This window comes from Aplysia californica, unplaced genomic scaffold, assembly GCF_000002075.1.
Source record: "Aplysia californica isolate F4 #8 unplaced genomic scaffold, AplCal3.0 scaffold00036, whole genome shotgun sequence".
NCBI lineage: Eukaryota > Metazoa > Mollusca > Gastropoda > Aplysiida > Aplysiidae > Aplysia > Aplysia californica.
The window spans coordinates 654,170-675,626 of NW_004797306.1; the positions used below are offsets into that span (position 1 = coordinate 654,170).

At 38.3% G+C, this 21,457-nt stretch overlaps 1 protein-coding gene across 1 annotated transcript in view; it reads left to right on the plus strand.

The window, feature by feature from the left end:
* The window catches only part of LOC101845303 (histone deacetylase 3), a 24,664-nt gene extending 4,050 nt beyond the window's left edge, over positions 1–20,614 (plus strand). The window contains exons 2-14 of the mRNA XM_005091818.3: positions 7,432–7,514; positions 7,959–8,101; positions 9,127–9,208; positions 9,598–9,654; positions 10,039–10,094; positions 11,270–11,403; positions 11,884–11,964; positions 12,361–12,434; positions 13,524–13,588; positions 13,880–14,028; positions 15,315–15,394; positions 16,033–16,193; positions 19,008–20,614. Of these exons, the coding sequence (XP_005091875.1) occupies positions 7,432–7,514; positions 7,959–8,101; positions 9,127–9,208; positions 9,598–9,654; positions 10,039–10,094; positions 11,270–11,403; positions 11,884–11,964; positions 12,361–12,434; positions 13,524–13,588; positions 13,880–14,028; positions 15,315–15,394; positions 16,033–16,193; positions 19,008–19,083 (1,241 nt within the window). The 3' untranslated portion in view covers positions 19,084–20,614. The remainder of the gene's footprint in view (positions 1–7,431; positions 7,515–7,958; positions 8,102–9,126; positions 9,209–9,597; positions 9,655–10,038; positions 10,095–11,269; positions 11,404–11,883; positions 11,965–12,360; positions 12,435–13,523; positions 13,589–13,879; positions 14,029–15,314; positions 15,395–16,032; positions 16,194–19,007) is intronic.
* Positions 20,615–21,457: the final 843 nt, after the last annotated feature.

The window sequence follows — 21,457 nt, forward strand, 5'->3', positions numbered from 1 at the left end:
GAGAGTAGCCTATGCTGGCAAGTCTCACTCGGGGTGAGAGGTAGATCGTATTTTTATTCTCACCCTGGGTGAGAATAGCCACTTCCAATTCAAATAGTATTTGGTCTTCAAGACTTCTGGATTTCTTCTCTGGATGTAAACAAATGGATCGTGGACTTTAACGAACGGAACTACAAGATCACTCCTTGGGCCGCTGTGCAGCGGCCTTGTCCGCCTGGCGGCCGTAGGCCGCACTGCGCGACCGCGCTCTCTCTGCTCTTCCTCCCTTGCCTACTTCGGGCACGTATAGTCAACAAAGTTTCTACCGGATTTTTCGACCGCAAAGCCCTTGAGTGCGCGCGAATGGCTAGGCCCAAGCGCTGATTGGTCAATTTAATCTCCCCCTCTCTTCACTGGTCCTGTAAACTTCACCCGCGCCTCTATCTCTCATGGTACCTGTAGTCTTAGGCCTAACCTAGGCTGGCAAAGTGGGTCCACTAAAGTTCTTCGGCAAAGCCAACTATTTAAAATGTTCCTGGTCCACTTTTCTTTTTTCTGTTTATTATTGATTTGAATGTAGATCTCATGTGTGTTTTCTTAATTATTATTGTAGCCAGGGGGGCAGGCCCCCCTGAAACCCCCCACCTCCCACCCACCCCTGGCTGTCGAATACTAGATCTATAAGTTATCAACTTAATTAAATGCTGAAGGTGCGGTTCATCAAACGTAAGCCAGTCTGCAAGAAATTACGCAACAATGGGCAATTGCGGGCTCACGCGCTTGCGTGCTAATTTGCATTGTTTGAACCGATAGGTCATCTGGGTATCTCTGCATTTGCATTGTCCCACTCATTTTAGTTAATACCTTGTTGTTTGTCGATGAGGCATGACGTCGAACAATGGCTTCCTATCATGACTATTTTTGTCGTTTTGCAGAGATTTTGCATTCCAATGTAACGACAACGTGCAATTGTCTGTGGTGCCTATTTTTCGTCATTAAAGGATTTTAGAAATTTGGAGGTGCCAGACAGGATTGGTGATTAAAAAAAAAAAAAATAAAAATTTTTTAAATCGATTTTTTCAATTTAGACTAGATATCTAGATCTAAATCAAGATTATTAAAATTTTAATCGGATTTTTTAAATTAAAATTTATTTTTTTAAAATGTCGACACAGTTTGGGATTTTTGGTTGCTAAATGTATGTTCTTTTAGTGCAAAATGCATTGTCTTTATTTTAACTAATGATTAATTTAAGCAACCGCAAAAGAAAGCCTTAATCTGGCTATATATAATATATCAGTGAAATATGGCTACAGACAAAAATGAAGAAAATGTCAGTCTAAAAGGAAGGGGGGGGGGGGGGTAATTATACATAGATAAACTTGCATTTTATTACAGTGTGTGTGTGTGCGCGTGCTTGTGTTTGTTTAAAAAGAAAATGTTAATTTCAATAATGAAAAAAAAAGTAAATTGAATACTGTATTATTTTACTGTAACAGGGGGAAAAGCAGACTTTTAAGCATGATTAAATTAAAGTCTACTAAACCTTATATACTGTTTTATAAAACCAAGGAAAGGAATTCTGAATGTTTAAAGATGTAAAAACAGAATATTTATTTTTTAAATCAAGTTGATTTAAATTTTTTAAAATCAACTGATTTAAATCGACCTGATTTAAATCAACCCAACCCTGATTTCAATTATGAAAAAAAAGTAAATTGAGTACTGTATTATTTTACAGTGACAGGGGGGAAAGCAGACTTTTAAGCATGATTATATTAGTCTACTAAACCTTATATCTGTTTAATAAAACCAAGGAAAGGAATTCTGAATGTTCAAATAAATGTAAAAACTGAATACATTTTTAAAAAAGTGATTTAAATCACTGATTTTTATTTTAAAAATCAAGTTGATTAAAATAAAAAAAATCAACTGATTTAAATCAACCCAGCTCTGATTTCAATTATGGAACAAAAAGTAAATTGAATACTGTGTTATTTTACAGTGAAAGGAGGGAAAGCAGACGTTTAAGCATGATTATATTAGTCTACTTAACCTTATATCTGTTTTATGAAACCAAGGAAAGGAATTCTGAATGTTGAAATATGTAAAAACTGAATAAAAATAATTTAAAAAAAAAATGATTTAAATCACTGATTTTTATTTAAAAAATCAAGTTGATTTAAATTTAAAAAATCAACTGATTTAAATCAACCCAACCCTGATTGTAATAGTACTTTACTTATTCATTTAGAATCATTTGTATCTGTTTTACCTGAAAATTGACTTTAACTCATTCGCTACATATTATTTTTGGCTTGTGGACGAATTTTTTTCGTGAGGGCGAATGAGATGATGACTAGTGGGCAGTTAAAAGGTCTTTGGGGCCACAAATTCAAATAAATATCAACATATTATATACCAAAATTTTCAGTATTATTTGTAGAATACACCTGTTTTGTTTATTTGGGTATTTTTCAACTTTGGTTCCTGTAAGAGGCAATTATGCAACACAATTTTGATTGAAAGCGGATAAAATTTGAAAATAATAATCTTTGGTGAAACTCAAAAAATATGTTTGCACCTAGTCAAATGATACATCAAAATAACCATAAATGAATATAGAACTGGAAAATATTGAAAAGTTTGCAGTTATTTACATGACATTCCATAATATTTGTACATTTGGATCATAACATCCGATATTGAAAAAAAATTAATTTTTTTATAATCTTGAAAAACGATCACAAACAGAAAAATACCCACTCGTATCTTATATGGAATTATTCAGAATTGCATTTGGAATAAACCTATACATATCTTGAGTGGCACTTTTTTGTAATTTCATCAAAAAGTAGTGATTTTGTGGAGAAAAAAATATTTTAACAATTTAGTTCTAGACCTAGATCTGGCACTCAAAAATATTGATTTCTCAATAACAGTGCATTGGCAATATGAGTCCAATCGTATCAATATATAAAAAAGAGTCTTACACTTCTTTAGTCGGCAAAATAATGATAGATGTTGTTGTGTAAAATTACTAAGACTGGTGTCCGGGCTATAATTTTGGCATCGCGATAAAACAAAGTGGAATAAACCACGAAAACGCGTTTCAAAACAGAATCTAAACTTCCGATTTTCAGTGGAAATGCTTGACCCGGAAGTCAACATTATATTATGACCTTTATTTTAACATGGATTCATGGATATGTGGATTGGAATAGAATCTAAGCTAAAATTGAAGATCAGTTCACGAGCCGCCGGGGGGCGGTTTAGCGTACTGACGGCACTTTATCCGTGCCGCCCCCCCACGGCTCGGCGTAGCGAATGGGTTAAATCTGTCGCAAATTATGATTAGTAATTTTCGCACATTGGACAAATCTGGTTTCGTTGAACCCAGCAATCCCCTACGACCAATGTCAGAAAGGTACCGTAATAGAACACAACAGGGAACTAATTATAGTATTTATGGACCAGGAGAAAGCGTTCGACAGAGTGAACAGAAACAAGCTGTGGAAAGACCTCGAAAACTGCTCTGTAAGACTCAGTAAGAGGCCAAATTCTAGATAACATCCGTGCCCTTTACGAGAACAGCATATAATACTGTAAGAGCGCCGGGGGGACTCACAGAATGGATCGAGATCCGGAGTAAGACAAGGTTGTGTCCTATCATCACTACTATTTATTATATGAGCCATTGCCAAAACGTGGGGAAAAACACACACATCTCACATTAGTGTGCATAAAATGTGATGCATTTGTATTTATTCCTCCAAAACGTGTACACACGTCAAATATAGGATGTAGAACCTGCATTAGCAGTTTCAGACCCCTTGTCAGCTTTACAATCTTGAGTTTGTAAATTTTGTGCCAAAAATGTTCGTTTTTTAGTGATTCCTGGAGTGTCATTTTGAGCACACCAATGCAAACTTCCAAGAATGTCCAAAATTTAGTATTTTTGGGTGTGTTTTTTTTACATGTGCTTTGATCCTATGTTATTTGTCATTGAGAAAAGTTAACTTGCTCAAGAAATCGGTTTATTTGTTTGCAAATAGACGAACAATTCGGATTACTTGTGTGTCTGTCCTGTCGTCACGGACTAGGTGTTTCAGAAAACACACCATTATTTTTCAGTAGAATCACTGCTGGTTAAATCTCTTTGCCTATCGTCGTTTATTCAATACTTCAAAAGCCGCGATGCGCGAAAGGAACATCGGGTTCCTAGATCTACGATTTCGGTCGGCTGTTAAACATTCGCCGTTATTGTCGTCAACTTGCGACGTGCCGGAAGTCCGAATTTCACCCACTTTTGTTTTGAACGGGTCATCAAAAGTGCCCGGATATAATTGTTTTCTTGAGTGACTTCCCCTTACCCGCGTCCCCAGAACAACGGAAGCAACGGGGGAAACAGAAAAACGAAAGTAGTCATTGTCTTCAGCGTCCGGTGACGCACAAGAATTTTGAGTTGAATGTGACGTACTGGGCTGTTTTGCGTGTTTTTAGGCTACTCTGTTGAATATTTTAGTGAAATTGCGGTGTTAACACTGGATTCCTGGAACAAGAGTGTGATGTGTGAACAAACTTCGAGAGATGGATCATTTTTGTGGTTATAGATTTAGCTTTTGTGCTCAGTGATGACGTTTGGGGTGTCGTCATGCAGCCGTACAAGACTGACTAACGTACAAGAAATTACATTGTCCTAAGAGCAAACATTTTTTAAGTAATGTGTGCTCTCTTTACTCAAACAAATAAACTAACATGTCCTTGTTTATCTGTCTAACTCAAAAATACACATTTGTTCTTTGTTTGTATGATATACCTTTTTCCAATACATTGTGTCATTGTGTCATCATTGTTATGTACAAGTAATATTTTTCATAATTGCTAATATCAATAAGTTTTCAACATATATTTCATACATGCAAGATTCATTTAGAAGCAAAATACGCCTTTATTGATCTGTGTATCTCTTAGTGCAAATTTGTTCTTTGTAGTAAATTGTAGGCATGATTTTACCTTTTCCCAGTATGTTTTGTCATCACTGTTATGTACGAGTACTGTTTGTCATAATTAGCAACATAATTGTGATCGTCCACTGTCTTTGATATGACCTGATATCTGTTTCAAAGCAAAAGAAACCTCTCCTGGTTTTTTTTAAATTCTTAAAGTGCGCTTTTATCTCTGGAGGCAAGACTTTTGTCTTTTCCTGTACATTGTGTCATCATTGTTATGTACAAGTCATGTTTGTCATCACTGTTATGTACAAGTCAGCTCCATTGATTTTGGGCTTTTGCCTCATATTAGTTAAAAAATTGTTTTACACATGTGTTTTTCTGGTACTGAGGCTTTGATAACTGTATTTGTACAGCCTTTCACTATTGTGATGTGTTGTCAATGATAATGTCCAATGTGTATCCTTTCTTGTACATAACAATGATGACATGTTCTGTGCACTGCGTCATTGTTACAAAGCTTGCCATTCATATATCCATTATGATTGGAGTTCATAGTGTACAAAGTGTTTGTTTACTAAACAAATGGAATTTAAAGTCTATAATTTGCCTTGCTGCTTATCTGTTTTTGTCATCACTGTTACATACAAGAAATACAGTAGTTGCCAAACCAATAGACCCATATCTCCAAAACCGTACATCTCCTTGCTCTGATACTCTAGGAATATGAGCATTAAATGTCAATCTGTGACTGACAGAAAAGAGAGTCAAATTGGTAAGAAAAATTTTTTTGCACCACTGAGTCTCAAGAGAGTCTCACGTTTTGGCAATTGCTCATATATATGGATAGAATTACAAAAGAGGCACAGAACCAGACGCCTTAAATGAATTACTCTTCGCTGATGACCAAAGCCTGGCACACGGAGATGAACAGAGTCTCCTACACCACACCACCAGATTAAACGAAGAATGTGATTACTATGACATGAAGATCTACATCAACAAAACAGAGACAATGAAAGTAAGCAGAAAGCCAGGACCACTCAGGATACACATCAACAACAACAGTCTCAGACAGGTCCAAGAATTTAAGTACCTGGGAAGTATATTCACAGAGGATGGGCGACTAAACAGAGAAATTGGAACACGAGTACAAAAGACTAATTTAATAATGTTAGTTACCAGCTTGCTCCTCTACTGAAACATCCTAACGTCCCCATGACAACAAAACTCAAAATTATCAACACCATATTCATCCCAACACTCACCTATCAATGCCAAACATGGACCACGAACAAGACATTAGAGCAAAGAATAACAGCATGTGAAATGCGATGCCTTAGAAAAGCAGAAAACAAGACCAGGGGAGACAAAATCAGAAATTCAGTAATTAGAGAAATGGTGGGCACAAATAATGTCATGCATCACATCCAACACGTAAGAATCAAATTGTTCGGACATCTCATACGATTACCAACTCACCATCCAGCACAACGTGCCTACATTAAAAAAATTTGATGGCAACAAGGCCAGAGGGCGACCGAGAAAGACCTGGATAGATGGAGTCAGGGAAACATTAATCACCCACGGCATCCCCCTGGCCCAAGCTCTCCGGCTGGCGACAGAGAGACGTCTCTTTTTTCCCCGCGACACTCAAAAAAGGGTATAAACGGCGGATAAAAGTAAAAAAGTAAAAGTAAAAGGACAAATCTGGTGTGGGGAGAGGGGGGGGGGGGGGGGGCAGACATACCTCCCCCCCCCCCTCACTTCATGTCCCCCTAAGGTAACAAAAATCTGGGGGATTGTAGGGGGCATCATGACCTCCTGTTTCACCACATTATAATATAAGTTGATGTTTGCATTTAGTTTCGAAATTTTCTTTGATTTGTGATGATTTGGTGGCAGTGCCATATAAATGCGTGATCTGCAGCCCAAAATACAAGTTTGACCCCCAAAAGCAGTGCATAGCTGTGTGTGGGAGTGACAGTTAAAATTTATCAAATGTTTTTTCAAAGTTATTTGGTGTACTTTAACAGCTAATATTAGAAGTTGCACAAAAGAGTTTCATGTTGTGTCTGAGCTTACTGATATATGTGGCGTCGGTGACCTAATGTTTAGGCTACCGGACTCGTAATCGTGATGTTGCGGGTTCAGGAGTTAGAGCCACAGGCCCGACGTTGTGACCTGGGGAAAGGCACTTTCCACATATTTTCTTCACTTCACCCAGGTATGAATGGGTACCCTGGCCACAGACAGCGAAAGATCTCGTCAGTATAAATAGTGTTTTAGCGCCTATTAAATGGCTGCTTGCACTGTATGCTTCCCAGGAAGTTGAGATTGTTTCAGAGTGCTACCAGGTCAGCTGGGGTAATAATATGGATTATGAAGGGCAAAGAGCTTGCCGTTGAGCAGGAATATTATGTAATTGTACAACATTTCATTCATATGTACCAAAACAACTAAATTACTGAATGATTAATCTGTTAATTTCTTGTTTCAGGGCCCGGGCATCCAATGAAACCTCACAGAATATCTCTGACCCATTGCTTGGTCTTACGTTATGATTTGCACAAAAAGATGAAGGTAATAATTGCTTGATTGTAGTTAAGTAAGTGTTGCTTGAAAAAAGTAACTAAAGAACAAATCATACTTTTTCATGGTTAAATCTTTAAAACAAGATAAAATACCTTTCGAAAGTTAGAACTAGACTGGTAATTTAGAGCTAATTTTGCATTTCATGATATTTTATATTAATATGATGACTAAAATTTGAGCAAGGGTTAAATATTTTGCTTTTTAGAAAAATTGTCGTTACATCAGTTATCTCAGTATTGATGGATAGGAATAGTGATTTTTGAGAAGTCATTCTGTGTTTCAGCATATTCACTTTGGTGCGTCATCTTTGTCTTTGATAATTCTATTCCTTTTTCATTAACCTGTGACTATGAGGCGAAGCGTTCTGCCTTCGAAAAATCTCATTTTTAATGTTTGAGAGTATGTAAACTCACACAGAAACTATGTCCCCAGCTCTATCGTCCATACCATGCCACGGAACGAGATATGTGCAGATTTCACTCTGATGATTATATCCAGTTTCTTCGATCAGTCACACCACAGAATGTACAGAACTTCACCAAGTACTTATCCGTCTTCAATGTTGGGGAAGACTGGTAAGTTTAAGTTTTTTGTCTTTTAACATAAATATTGCTCCCTCATCATGTAAAGGTGAAGTTGCGTGATTGTACTATTGTTTCTGCTAGTAATATATGCCGTTCAGAGTGTCCATGGAATAAGGGTTAGACTGTTCACTTTACTAGCAGGAGGCGTGTGTTTGATTCCTGCCCAAGTGTATCTTTCCATTATTTGTTTGGTTTGGAATGCTTAGCCTGCATTGGCCTTGACAAGCAGGATTGAAGCAGCCCATCTCTTATAATTTAAATCTAAAAATATTTACAATCTATCACATGCTATCTTATTATACTATTCTGCCTTTTGCCAGATTAATGCTAAAATGGAGAATGTTGTAAAAATACATTTAAGTAACAGTGAATTGTTGGGAAATTGGGAAAATATTTTACAAACAAAAAATACAATGAAACAGTTTCCATATATGTGTTTTGAAGCTGTATGCCAGGGAGTAGCTCAAGTTTAGTCATGGTGGTAGGGAATCTTTGGAAAATGTGAAATACTTCGATGACAAAGCGTTTATATTAGAATGCAACTTTTTTCAACCCATGAGGTGTGATAAGTAACAGCATGTACCACTGTTGAGATAACTAGTAAGAAGCTAAATATCACTTGTTTTAGTCTCCAAGAACATTCCCACCCCTTAATAATAAATCCCCTATTTTTAAGCAGGCCTTGATGGTGCCTCTATGCACAGGCATGGTGATGAAAGCAGATGACAGAACATATCTTGAGAGCAGGAAAGAACGTGAAAGGAAAACATTTTAGAGAAGAAACATTCTCTGTCAGGTTTTGAACCTAGGACCTTTTGAATGAGAGGCAAACACAGTACCTTTAGTCCCTGAGAACCCCACACCAGTACAGATACATTTGAATTGTTAACGGAAAATGTTTGTGTTCATGGTGATTCTTTTAGTTTCTGGTCTAGTGGTTTGTTAGTATTATTACATTTTGCCTACTGTAGTGTGCTTTATTCATCATATTATGATTGCTTTTTTCTTGTCTCCAGCCCTGTATTTGATGGCATGTTTGACTTCTGCAAAATGTACACAGGGGCCTCTTTGGAAGGAGCCGTCAAACTAAATAATAATGTGAGTACCTGATTAAGTCCAGCGTGTGAAGTTTTTAGATTGAAAACTGTGTTATTATTATTGTTATAGAAGCTGAGGGTTTCAGTGTGATTACAGGGACTGGTCTGTGCCATTAAGGCTTCCTCAAAGCTTTACCTTGTCTTTTGGGTGGTGTGTAATGTGAGTTGGGGGTTTGGTAAAGATTCTCTTTGTAGTTGCCATTTTTCCTTTTTTGCCAGTGGTATGAACATGGAAGTAGTTTTATTTTGTGAAATTATGCTTTATTGTTGGCACTGGGTGTAGTTGAGGTTAGATGTAGTTTTTTTTTTGATATACAATGAGTTGTGTGGCATTTATGAAACAGTACTTGTGATTTTGGTGTGACAAAACTTTTTAAAATTTATTCCCAGCAATGTGATATAGCCATCAATTGGTCTGGTGGGCTTCATCATGCAAAGAAATATGAGGTAAGTTCTGTGAATGAATGATATATTCAGACATCAATTAAGAATGTCAAAGGGACAAAAATAGTTTTGCCCTGTAGAAAAAACAAACAAACTCTAAGAAGTACAGATTTAGGTCCATAGATAATTCAGTCATGTTTACTGTAGAATATGGAAGAAAAAAAGGGTAAGTATTGAAGGTTGCACTTTTTCTTGGCTTGATTTAGTGTAACTCTATTTACTCAACAAATGACTTGTACATACATTTGTGTGGTGAACGCACTTTGAAATTGACAGATGACTGGTTATGTAATATTTGGATGTGAAAGTCTTTCTTCTTACCACAAGGACTTTTACCTGATGTGTGCTTGCAATTTTGTATCACTTGTGCTTCTTTTCTTTTCACAGGCATCTGGCTTTTGCTATGTCAACGATATTGTCATTGCCATTTTGGAATTGCTCAAGTGAGTGATCTTTTCAAAGTGTTTCTTAGCACGATGGCTTGTCTTAACTATGTAACAGTATAAAAAGCAGTTGTCTGTGTGTACATGTAGGAAGAAATTATCAGCTGCTTCTTAGTTACCTGGCTACATCAAAGTTTGTAGCATGTCATCTGATCTGGTCCATCTCATCTTTACTCCAGTCTGTGTCTGTTCTCAGTAAAATGTGACAGTGTCGTCCTCCCTTGCTGTGAATGATTAGTTACAGCTCCAGCATATTTGTGATTAGTTGTTTTTAAATATATTTGTAGAAAATAATACCACTCATTATTTTATCGCTCCTTGTGTTTCTATCTATTTTTTTCTGATCTTAGTATGGAATGTGATATACAACTGAAGAAAATAGGGAGCATTAGAAAATATCTATCTGTTGGTGTCACCAAAACTTTAATAACATCACTTATATTGTCAAGGCTTGATTATTGCAATTCCTTACTTGCTGGTGTACCTGATGAACAGTTACAACAACTACAAAGAGTACAAAATATTGCTGCCAAAATAATTACTAAGAAACTAAAGCATGATCATGTGACTCCTATTTTAAAAGAACTACACTGGCTCCCGGTGAAAGAGCATATCATATATAAAATCTGTTTAACTTGCTACAAGTGCTTACATCATTTATCACCTTACTACATAAAACAGTTTTTAACACCCTATGTACCACCTAGAACGCTCAGATCATCAAGTGACAAAACAACCCTTGTTAAACCTAAAATAAATTACATCTTATCAGAGAAGCAGAAAATCTAAAATTTTTAAGGTATGTGTGTATTTGTGTGTGGTGCGTGCATGCATGAATATGTGTGTGCACGTGTATGTAATACTATGTGCCTTTAAAATTGATTTGTAAATCCATAATATGTATCATGTTAAGCGCATAGAGCATTGCATAAGTAGATATGCGCTATATAAATGCAATCCAATATTATTATTTATTATTTATGCAGATAATGCCTTTAAGCTGATCAAATGTCAAAGTGTGCAGGTGAACTTTTTCAGAGTTTGAAATTTGTCATTTCCTTTGGATTTATTTTTTTTGGTCTGTTTTCTGGCATGTCCGCCGCATTTGAGAACTGTTTCTTTGTCTGAAAGGTGTAAAATAGAAATGCAGGACTAAACGCTTGACTTCTTTTCAGATATCATCCAAGAGTGTTGTACATAGACATTGACATCCATCACGGTGACGGGGTTCAAGAAGCTTTCTATCTTACAGACAGGGTCATGAGTGTGTCGTTTCATAAATATGGCCAATATTTCTTCCCTGGCACTGGTGAGTCTCTTTTTGTTTTTAACTTGTCCACATTTTATTTATCTTTTTTCTTACCTATTTTTACATTTTTACTGATGACCACAGATGTAGGTTGAATGGTGTGCTGAGTTCTTAGTGCAAAATGTCAAATATTACTAACTTTTTTATTTGTATGAAAAGAGAGAGAAGTTTCACATGGGAAATATGATTAGAGAAGTTTCTAAAAAAGTTTGCCTGATAACAGAAAGTGAATTATTGGAAAATTTAGTTCACCGGTACTTGCTGATAGGATTTCCTTTCATCGCTTACAAAAATTTAATATTTTTATTTTGATACAAAGTGATGTACAAACTTTTGGCTGGCAAGTAATTTAGCTGGCCTTTGTTTCTCATTTCAACCAGACATTATTCTGTTTATCAGTTGTATTTGATTCACGAGCTAAGATATTAATTCATGAGTTTTTAGATTTTAAAACCATCATGTTTTTGGTTTAATCTGCAGGAGACATGTATGAAATTGGAGCTGAGAGTGGGCGATACTACTCAGTCAATGTACCTTTGTTAGCAGGCATTGATGATGCCAGTAAGTCCTTTAAAAGTTTTTAGTTTTGTATAAATACTCAAATTTCGTTCCATGCTTTGTAAATCATTCCATGTAAGACATGTAGATTGATATATGAAGCAGTTATGTTGTACTTAGCAGACTTCAGAGCTGTTTACAAAATGATGCCAGGATAAGAAAAAGCATCCCAACGTTTCTTAAATGTTCTGGTCAGTTCATGTCCAGAGCTTTTGTATTGCAAAGTATCTTCTGTTCTCATCAATTGTAATCTAAGACCTTAAATAGTTCAGTCTCTGTGAAGCTATCAGATCTCCTAGTTGCTGATTTCATTTCTTTAAGTATTGCTTTTGCTAGTAATGTTTTCAGTAGTTCATTTGCAAAAGTATGGTTCTTATTCATTCATTTTCTGCTCATCAGGTTACATGCAAGTGTTCAAACCAGTCATTGCCAGTGTGATGGAGTTTTACCAGCCCACTTGTGTTGTTTTACAGGTAATGAAACATTGCTTCACTATTCTTCAAGTATCTTATTCGGTACAGATAATGGCAATCACGTCCATCTTGAGTTTACATTTTTTCAGGGCTTGTGGCATATATAGAATGTGAATCTCCTCTAATTCATGTGTTTCAAGTGCCCCAAATATGAACAATTTGTATAACTTCATTCTTTATCAGAACTTGGTTTGTTTTCCTTAATGTTTTGTTATTAAGCCCAGGTTTTATACCTGCTCAATATACGTCCAGCAAATGTCAACTGCCTTATCAGTGTTTATAAGGGATCTTTCAAGACTACTTCGTTTTTTGGGGTTTTTTTTACCCATGCTGTTCATGACTTTTGCTGTGTGTGCAGAAGTTCCTTTAAAGATAGTGACATTCTTGTTGAGACATTTATGCTATGTTTTTTTCTTAGTGGTGAAGATTCTTTGGAATTTTTAAAGAGATTTTGACTGCAACAGGTATTTCAAGGAAAAGAACAAATTATAAAATGGCATGTAGATGCTGTAATATTTGTTGAATATTAGTTCAAATGCCGGGGAATGGACTGAGTGAACAGAAATAAAAAGTAGTGGGCATTTTGTAAAGGAAACCAAGACAAGAATAAACTGAGTGAAATAGTATTTGCAGCTTGAATTTAAAAATAATGGAAAGGCAAGTGAGAATAGAGTATGCAATTACAGGACGGAATGTTGAAAAAAACCAAACCAAACATTGTCCAGCTAATAGTACATGAGAGGAAAAAAAAGTTTTTTTGGTTAAATTGCGCTTTTTGTTCCTTTGGGTTTTTTTTAGTGTAAGGCAGGTGCTCTGGTTTTCTTTCAGATCGAACGTCTATTGTCCATATTGCTTCTCCTTTTTTTCTTTGTACGTCGCTCTCTATATACATTAACACCCAAATTATTTGCACTTCAGTGACCCATTTGTGTCGCAAGTGGCGTAGAATTCTTATTTAAGTTTTGGAGTGGATCTGTTTGTTTCTTGCTTTAAAAGCCTTCTCTCATTGTATTCAAATTTCAGTTCTCTACGACTTTAGTAACCTGAAAACCCGCTCTGGTATTTCAACTTTCTGTTCTTGTGTTTCAGTGTGGAGCTGATTCGTTAGGGAGTGACAGACTGGGATGCTTCAATCTGAGTATCAAAGGCCATGGGTGAGTTCAGGATAGTTTTTTAAAACCAAAGCCGGTGTGTGACATTTTGCTCGCGTTTCTTTAATGGTTTAAAGGAGATAACCCTTGATCTATTCTACCATGTCGTGACACATATTCTATGTCGGCTATATACGGCTATGTACGTAAAAATCCACTGCACTGCGTGATGAAGATCTCAGAATCAGTTACTCCCAGAGCTGTAACAGGGATACGCAGAAAAAATGGAAGCAACAAAGTCAAACCCTCTCCCATTTTTTCAGTATTTGAAACGAACATTTTTTTTTCTTTCAGGGAGTGTGTAGATTATGTGAAGTCATTCAATCTTCCTCTCCTGGTCTTGGGCGGGGGAGGCTACACAAAGCGCAATGTAGCGCGATGTTGGACGCATGAGACAGCTGTGCTTCTAGGAGAGCAGATCAGCAATGACCTGCCTTTCAATGGTGAGTTATACTTATGGTCTGTGAATGGTATTTGTCAGCGTGTTTTTCCGCAGATGCTCTGGGGTGGTCTGCTTCAGTACTTCTTGGTGTTGCTGTTTGTTTTAATGTGGTTCTCACCAAATGTGGATGGCTGGTGGTGCTATGGTGTGGTTTGCCCCTTCTCTTCCATCAAAGGTTTATTGTCCTTCCCTCTCCTTCTTTTTTATTTTGTGTTTGTTACTCTTTTGTAACACTTGTAATCTTCGAGGGCTGTCGTGGTCGAGAGGTTGAGGTGTCTGCCTTTCATTCAGTATGTCCCGGGTTCAAATCCGGATAGTGACCTAAATGTATTTTCTCTAAAACTTTCTCCTTTCACATCCTTTCCTGCTCTCGAACAAAGTTCTGTCGTCTGCTTTCTTCTCCACTTTCTGCCCTCACCTCCTTTTCCCCCTCCTTTGGGCTCCTGAATCTTTTTACAGCCTTTGTACTGCTACTCCTTGGCTCCTTCTTACAGCTGTCTTTCAGCCACACTCCTTTTCTTATGGTAGGTAAGATCTTACACCTACCCTTCTCGGTTAAGGGCGAAAAATCAGGGAGGTCTCGTATGCAAGTTGCACTCGTTTAAGATCCCTTAGTGGTCTGAAATCAATAAGAGTAGGCTGCGGTTGCCACCGGAGCAAAATTCGGAATTTCCTACCAATTGAAAATGTTTAATGTGTACCGTGCCCTCATATGACCTTATGCAGTTGGGAGTGCCGAAAAACACTTCCAAAAAAAGTAGATATATAAATTCTTATCTTCAGCACTTATATGACCTAATTATGTTGTAAACCTCTTACTAAAGCATTAACATGAAAAACAAAATATGGCTGTTGTCATTGTCACATGAAATGTGCTGCCTCAGCACTCCTGTGTAGTCTTTCCAGCTCTAATGACCATCTGTCCCAGACTGTTACTTGTACAAACAACCACTTCCTACTTCTCCCTTGGGTTTTTTAAATACTATAATAACACTGTCCCAGACATCCATCTGTCTAAGACGAACATTTTTATCCTCAATAATGGGTGGTTGTCTTGGGCAATGTAAGAGTATATAGTCTCTGTGTTTAGACATTGTTTTTTAGCTCCTCCTTGACGTGTTTGATGTATATATAAAACTGTCCCAGATGAACATCTGTTTCTTTTGAAAGATTACTCCCGCCAAAAGAAATATAGTGTGTTGGAGCCTTCATTTCTCCGCCTTTTTGGGTAAATTTCATCATTATGAAAACATGCCTTATTGTTCTCTGCTCTTTCCCTGTTTTCAGAATATCTTGATGACTTCGGACCAGACTACCAGCTTCATCCGGATATTTTCAGTAAACAGGAGAATCAAAACACCAGACAGGTAACTGCCCTATGGTTAGGGGTCCTGTCATATTTGAGTAGTTTCTTTTCTTTTCTTTTTTTTTTTAAATTAAGAAGAAAGAAAAATTGTTTGAAAAGCTTCACTAGTTTTGTCTGTGCTATTTTATCTTGTTAGTATTTTTACTATCTGTTTTTTTTTCATGGGGAAATATGGCCTTTGTGGTACTATCTCACTCCCCACCTTTCTCTTCTCTCACCTGTTACTGCTTGTGTGATGTATACCATAATGTTGTGGATCCATTAGCAACTTGGTTGTTGATCTTTTTCATGGGTGGTTGGAAGACACCACTAATAATGTGGGTGGTGGGCAGTTACTGATGGTGTGGTTTGCTCCTTTTTTCCCCCTCAAGCATCTTCCTTATCTTTCCTTCTTTTTTTGAGTAAGTTACTCTCTTGTAACACCTCTCATTTAGAGCACTTAAATTACCTTATTGTGACAGCCATCATTCTCTTACCCACACAATCGACTTGGTTTGATGGCGCCAGTAGTAGGTCCCACTTCTTTGTGATTCCTTTTCTAGTTCTGTGTGTGTGTTGTACCTTTTCTCAGCACTAAAGGAGTGTTACGGTATTGATGTGCTTCTCTTTACTCAGATAAATGCACAAAACAATCCACAGTACCTGGACAACATAAAACAGACAGTGATTGACAACCTGAAGATGCTGACGTCTGCCCCAAGCGTCCAGATGCAGGACATTCCCTCAGACCTGTTGAGCCTGGAAAACACAGAGGAGCCCGACCCTGATGTACGCAACTCCCAGGAGGAGATGGACAAGAGGTGAGGCTTTTAGATTCCTTACACATGGTGAATAAAGATGTGCCTTGGCAGTTCTGCTGTGTGTGTGTGTGTGTGTGCGTGCGTGCGTGTGTGTGTGAAGAGGGAGGCAATGGGATGTCATGCCAAAGTGGACAGTTTTGATTGTATATGTTTAACAAATTTACAGTTCCATGGCTAGATCTTTTTTGTGAGAACTGGTCTCGTTGGCAATAGCTGAAGCCGCAAGTTATTAACACCCTTATTTCTTCTCTTTCTCTTAAGAAGCACTCTCCTCTGCTGCTGCTGATCATTGTTAGACATAAGCGAACGAACAATGAATTAACAGTTTCATTGAAAATAAATGACAAAAGAGATAGAGATAGACCAAGTATAACTTGCTGGGAGTATTTGAGCAGATGGATGATTGGAAAAATTCATGAAGATATAGGGGTTTGGGGGGGGGGGTGTTTTTGGTTAAACATTTTATTTTTTGAGCTTCTAAGCGGAGAAACAAGTGGTAAACCATGAATTGTGAAGAAGAAAGATAGTTTTGATCATATTGGAAGTGGCCGATGTTGACCTTAAATGTTATGGTGGTAGAGATCATACTCAATAGGATATTTCCCTCATGTGGGAATCAGACTTTTGTCTTTTGCTTTTAAGTTGAAAAACCTGGCCATTACACAACAGGTGCGAAGTGCAGAACAAGTGGGATTGTAAAAAAAAGTATTTGTGGATGTTGAATTGTTGAAGGTGTTGCTCAGATAAGGGTAAAGGTTTTCGACCCCCTGAGAAAACTATTTCGTTGAAAAATTTAGTAACTACTTAGACTAGGAGCTACACAACTAGACTATATTTTTTCTGAAGCTCAACAAGTTGTCTTGGTACATAGTCCTCTATCATTTCCGTTTTTATGTGGAAGTTAAGTCCTCTTCTAGACCAACGGGCCATTTCATTTCGATAATTTTCGATCTTTTCCTTTTTTAAATAATTGAAAAATAAAGCAAGCCTTGCCTTCTGTTTCCTTTGGAAGATTTTTTCCCCCCTTTTCAAACAATTTGACTCTGTTTAGTCTGTTCTTCATACACACAGTAGTCCCCACCTAAGTACAGTCAAACCTGCCGTGACAGCCACCTCTATAAGACGGCCACCTGTACAAACGGCCACTTTCTATTTCCCCCCTTGCGTTTTTTCTATATATTTTAACTGTGTAAAACGGGCACCTGTCCAGCGCGGCCGCGGCCACCATATTTTAACACACAACCCCTATCACACTAAGCAATAACACCTGTCTTAGACAGCCACCTTAGTGCCTCCCTTACGTTTTGTCATAAATTGTGCATTGGTCACTGTTTACCCAGTCTGCAAAAAAGTAACAAAGGACGTCAACCTGAACTTGTGACAGAAGCGTCGCTCGTTCTCCGAGTGGTGGCGACCCATGTCTTTGTTTTAACATGGCACTCGGTCTTCCTCGTCTGATACATTTTGTTTTGTCACCCTTTTGCAAAATCAGCAACAAAATAAAAATTATAAATGAAATGCAAACCAACAACAACAACAACAACAATAAAGACAACAACAATGGGGCTACTTTCGATTGCGGCCTCAGATAGGAATGGTTTGTTTTCTTCATCTTGATCAGTCCTGCCTAAGACGGCCACCTGTCTTATACGGCCACTTTTCTCCTTGACAATGGGTGGCCGTCTTACACAGGTTTGACTGTACACAGTGCTCTGGAAGGCCCCTAAGGGTGTATTTATACAGATTGTGCGTTTACATGAACCTGTGCAAAGGGAGGAAGGGGCATAATCATCTGATTTCCTTGATATTGTGGTGATCTCCCTTGGAGGGTGGGGGGTTACTTTGGCTGATAATGTGACGACACGTGACTATTTTGTAAAGGATTTCGCGACTGCATTATGAAATATGATTACAAAGGCGTTGAATGTGGGGGAGGAGGGGGGCGGGGGCGCAGAAAGACAGACTCACTGTACCGATATGGACTATAAAATGTCAGAAACTGTTTATGATAGATCTAGTCACAGAAAAGCTCTCAGCCACACAGCTTTCCAAGCGACCAATCCCAACTGCCTATCATCTATTACAACTCTGTAAATGCATAGATGACCTCTGACTTTTCTCTTGTGATTTGTTGAACAAGTAGGTTGTAAGTTCTTCGAACGCAGCTGATTTCATGTACTTCACTAATCTTTGAGGCCTAACTAGTGTTTTACGTATTGTGCATCATAGGCCTAACTAAACATTCCATACACAGTCACTCAAACACCAGTCAGAAATCTTTTCTCAGAGGTGCCTTTCAATTATCCAATCAGGAGACATTTCAGCCCCTCCCTTCCCTTCACCCGACCAGTCCCAGAGAATATGTCGTGGAAAGTTGGGCGTAAAAACTCTATCACTCTCTTTGTTCTGTGTGAGGGGCAGTCTCGCCAAATACAGGTGTCTTGTTGTGTAGGCTTGTCTTATGCAAGCTTTGCCTGTTGGCGTGTTTCGCGGATTGAAGCGTGCGTGCAGAAAATGTGATTGTGTATTTGTTCTAAATTATATAGTAAGAATCCTGTCATATAAAAAGTATGTGCTTGAGCGGAGCGTGCTTTTGTGTGGCATGTGTTTAGGCGGAGACTACTGTATTGTAATGTGACAAGGACTAGGAGACAGTTGGCTGCTGTTGACAGTGAAATTTTGCCTTCATTTTAAACTTTTCTTTGTTGTTGTTTTTTTGGAAAAATATGAAGGTTGTAGCCTTGCAAATGATGTTTGCCACTGTTTCATTCTTTTTTTAAAATTTAAAATATTTTTTTGTTCTCATTTCCTCAGAGTCGAGGCCAACAATGAGTATTATGATGGAGATAAAGACAACGACAAGGAGAATGAGGGATTTCTTGATGTTTGACGCTAGCTTCAGAGGAATATACAATAGTCTACATTCAAACACTTGCCATTATCAGCCCGCAACATACCTGAGGATGGAGATATTTTTGACCGGTGCTTGAATACTTCCTCACTGCCACAGATTTTGACAAATCTTGTTCTGACACTAACGCCATGGTATCCTCAGTGTCTTGTTTTTAATTTCTTTTTTAACCGCTTGTAATGCGGAAATGAAGGCTGACATCCTTGCATGTGGGGCATGTCTAGACACTGGTGTCCAGGCATTTTTCAAAAAGGAAAGACTACAAAGATCTCTAGTGGCATAATGAGCAGTAAACGTGATATTCACGTTAGAATCAGGGATCACGGTTTTCCGTGGATCCGTGATTTTCCGCGGTTGCGAAAACTTTCCAAAATTCGCTCTGCGGTCTTAACTACGCCAGCGGTGGTTCCACCTTAAGTCTGGCTACGATAGGCCTTGAGTAGCCTGAGATCGGCCGTAAGGCGCCTCGTGATCCACGGATTCGGCTAAGCTCAGCCTATCGTAGACTGGATGCGAGTGAGAACAAGAGGAAAGTATGTGAAATGTGTCTATATTTTGGATTATTTTGCTTTTTTTGGGGGGGGGGGGGGGGGTGCACAATATATTTACGGATGTCTATCGAATGGACCGTCAAAGTTCAGGGGTTGGCGAAAAATTTCACTGTGATCCCTGTAGAATTAAAGAAATGTGTGCCAGACAGGGTGTAATGTATGGCAGAGTGTTCTTGTAAACAAGGATGTTGGATGGGGCCAGAAGATGACGAAGAAGGTTTTTTTTTTTCAAGTCTTTGTCCCTGAAATACATCTTTCCTTCCTCCAGTTTTGTCTCAAGGGTGCTGTACTGTCAGGATTCAGTGGGACTCTGAAAATCTGACATGTTCCAGATATTCCGTTTCGTGCATGACAGTTTCTTGTGGCAATATTTGTATTGAGTAAATTTTTCAAAACGTGTGTATGTATGGGAAGGGGGGTGTCTGAAGGAGTGTCCTAGTCTTTAAAGATTTATTGAGATTTTACATTCCCTGTTATGTTTTTCAGTACTTTGCTGTGTCTCGGAGCACCCTCAACAAGTATGACCTCTCTTTTTCCCCAGCCTTTGGGTTGAGGGCGAGAAGGCCACAATATCAGGACACACCACTGAGTAATTAGGTCATGGGTAATGGCCTGAGCGACTACGCTGCCGAGCAGCAGTAGATCTAGCAGACGCGACGTGAGCGGTTAGAGAAAGGGAAGAGAGAAAGCGAAGAAAAGAGGGAGGGGGGCTACGTATATGGGCTTGTAATTCAATTTTTACGGCTCTAAATAAAAATCATAATTTTTCACTTCACGAGTTTGTGATTTAGCTTAAACGTTCATTCTCATAGGTTACAGTGCAAGAAGTGAAAGAAGAGAGAACTGGTCTCGACTCGCCATAATAATTATTATCAGATGGACGATTGGTGGAAGGGGAGGGGGCTTTACTGTGAATATTTAGGCGTTCCATATATATAGGGATTCCACTGAAAAGAAAATGAATTAATAAAAACCCATCTAGTGTTTGTAATCATTGGAAGGACTGTCTGAGGACATTTAGTTAAAGCTGCAAGTGATAACTAACAACTTCTGTCCGTGTGCAATGCTTGCATGAATGAGAACTGGTGGAAAATCGCCCAAGCTGAGATCATATCTCCACAAAATTGCGCCAGCAGACTACCCAGATCCGTCCTGTCGAGCCTGCAAGGAGGAGGACGAAACTATGGACCATGTGTTCCTGAGGTGTCCCGCCAGCTATCGTGCTAGAACCCGTCTGCTGGGACATTTCAGTAACCCACTTTCAGCACTTTTTAAGGACCCCCGGGCGAGTGTTGAGTTCCTGCGTGCTGTCGGCATCGCTGACCGCTTATGAAGCCACAGCGCCAGAAGAGAGAGAGAGAGAGAATGCATGCATGCACTGACAATAATATATCATGTACAAGGGGTGTCCCAAATGACAAATGTAAACAAATGACTACAAAATATACCCCAAGCCGTGGAAACCCAGACTAAAGTGTATAGCAGTAAGGTTGCCTCTTGTGCCACATGTAGTACATGTGATTGGAAGCACAATAATGAATGAAGGTGGCAGTGAATAGTGATGCTGCAATGGTTATAAAAGTGAAGCACAGCATAAAAATATATGAAACAAAAATTTTAAGAATTACAGTCTCAGAAAAGATAAAAGAGAGACACACACAGAGAATGAGAGAGAGAGAGAGAAGGAAAAAACAAAAAAGTTTTCTGAACTCACCATCACTGTACATTTCTTGCTGGCTACTCCGGGATCTTTACATTGATGACAGGTTAGCAACCTTCTTCTGCTGAGACTGTTCTTTATG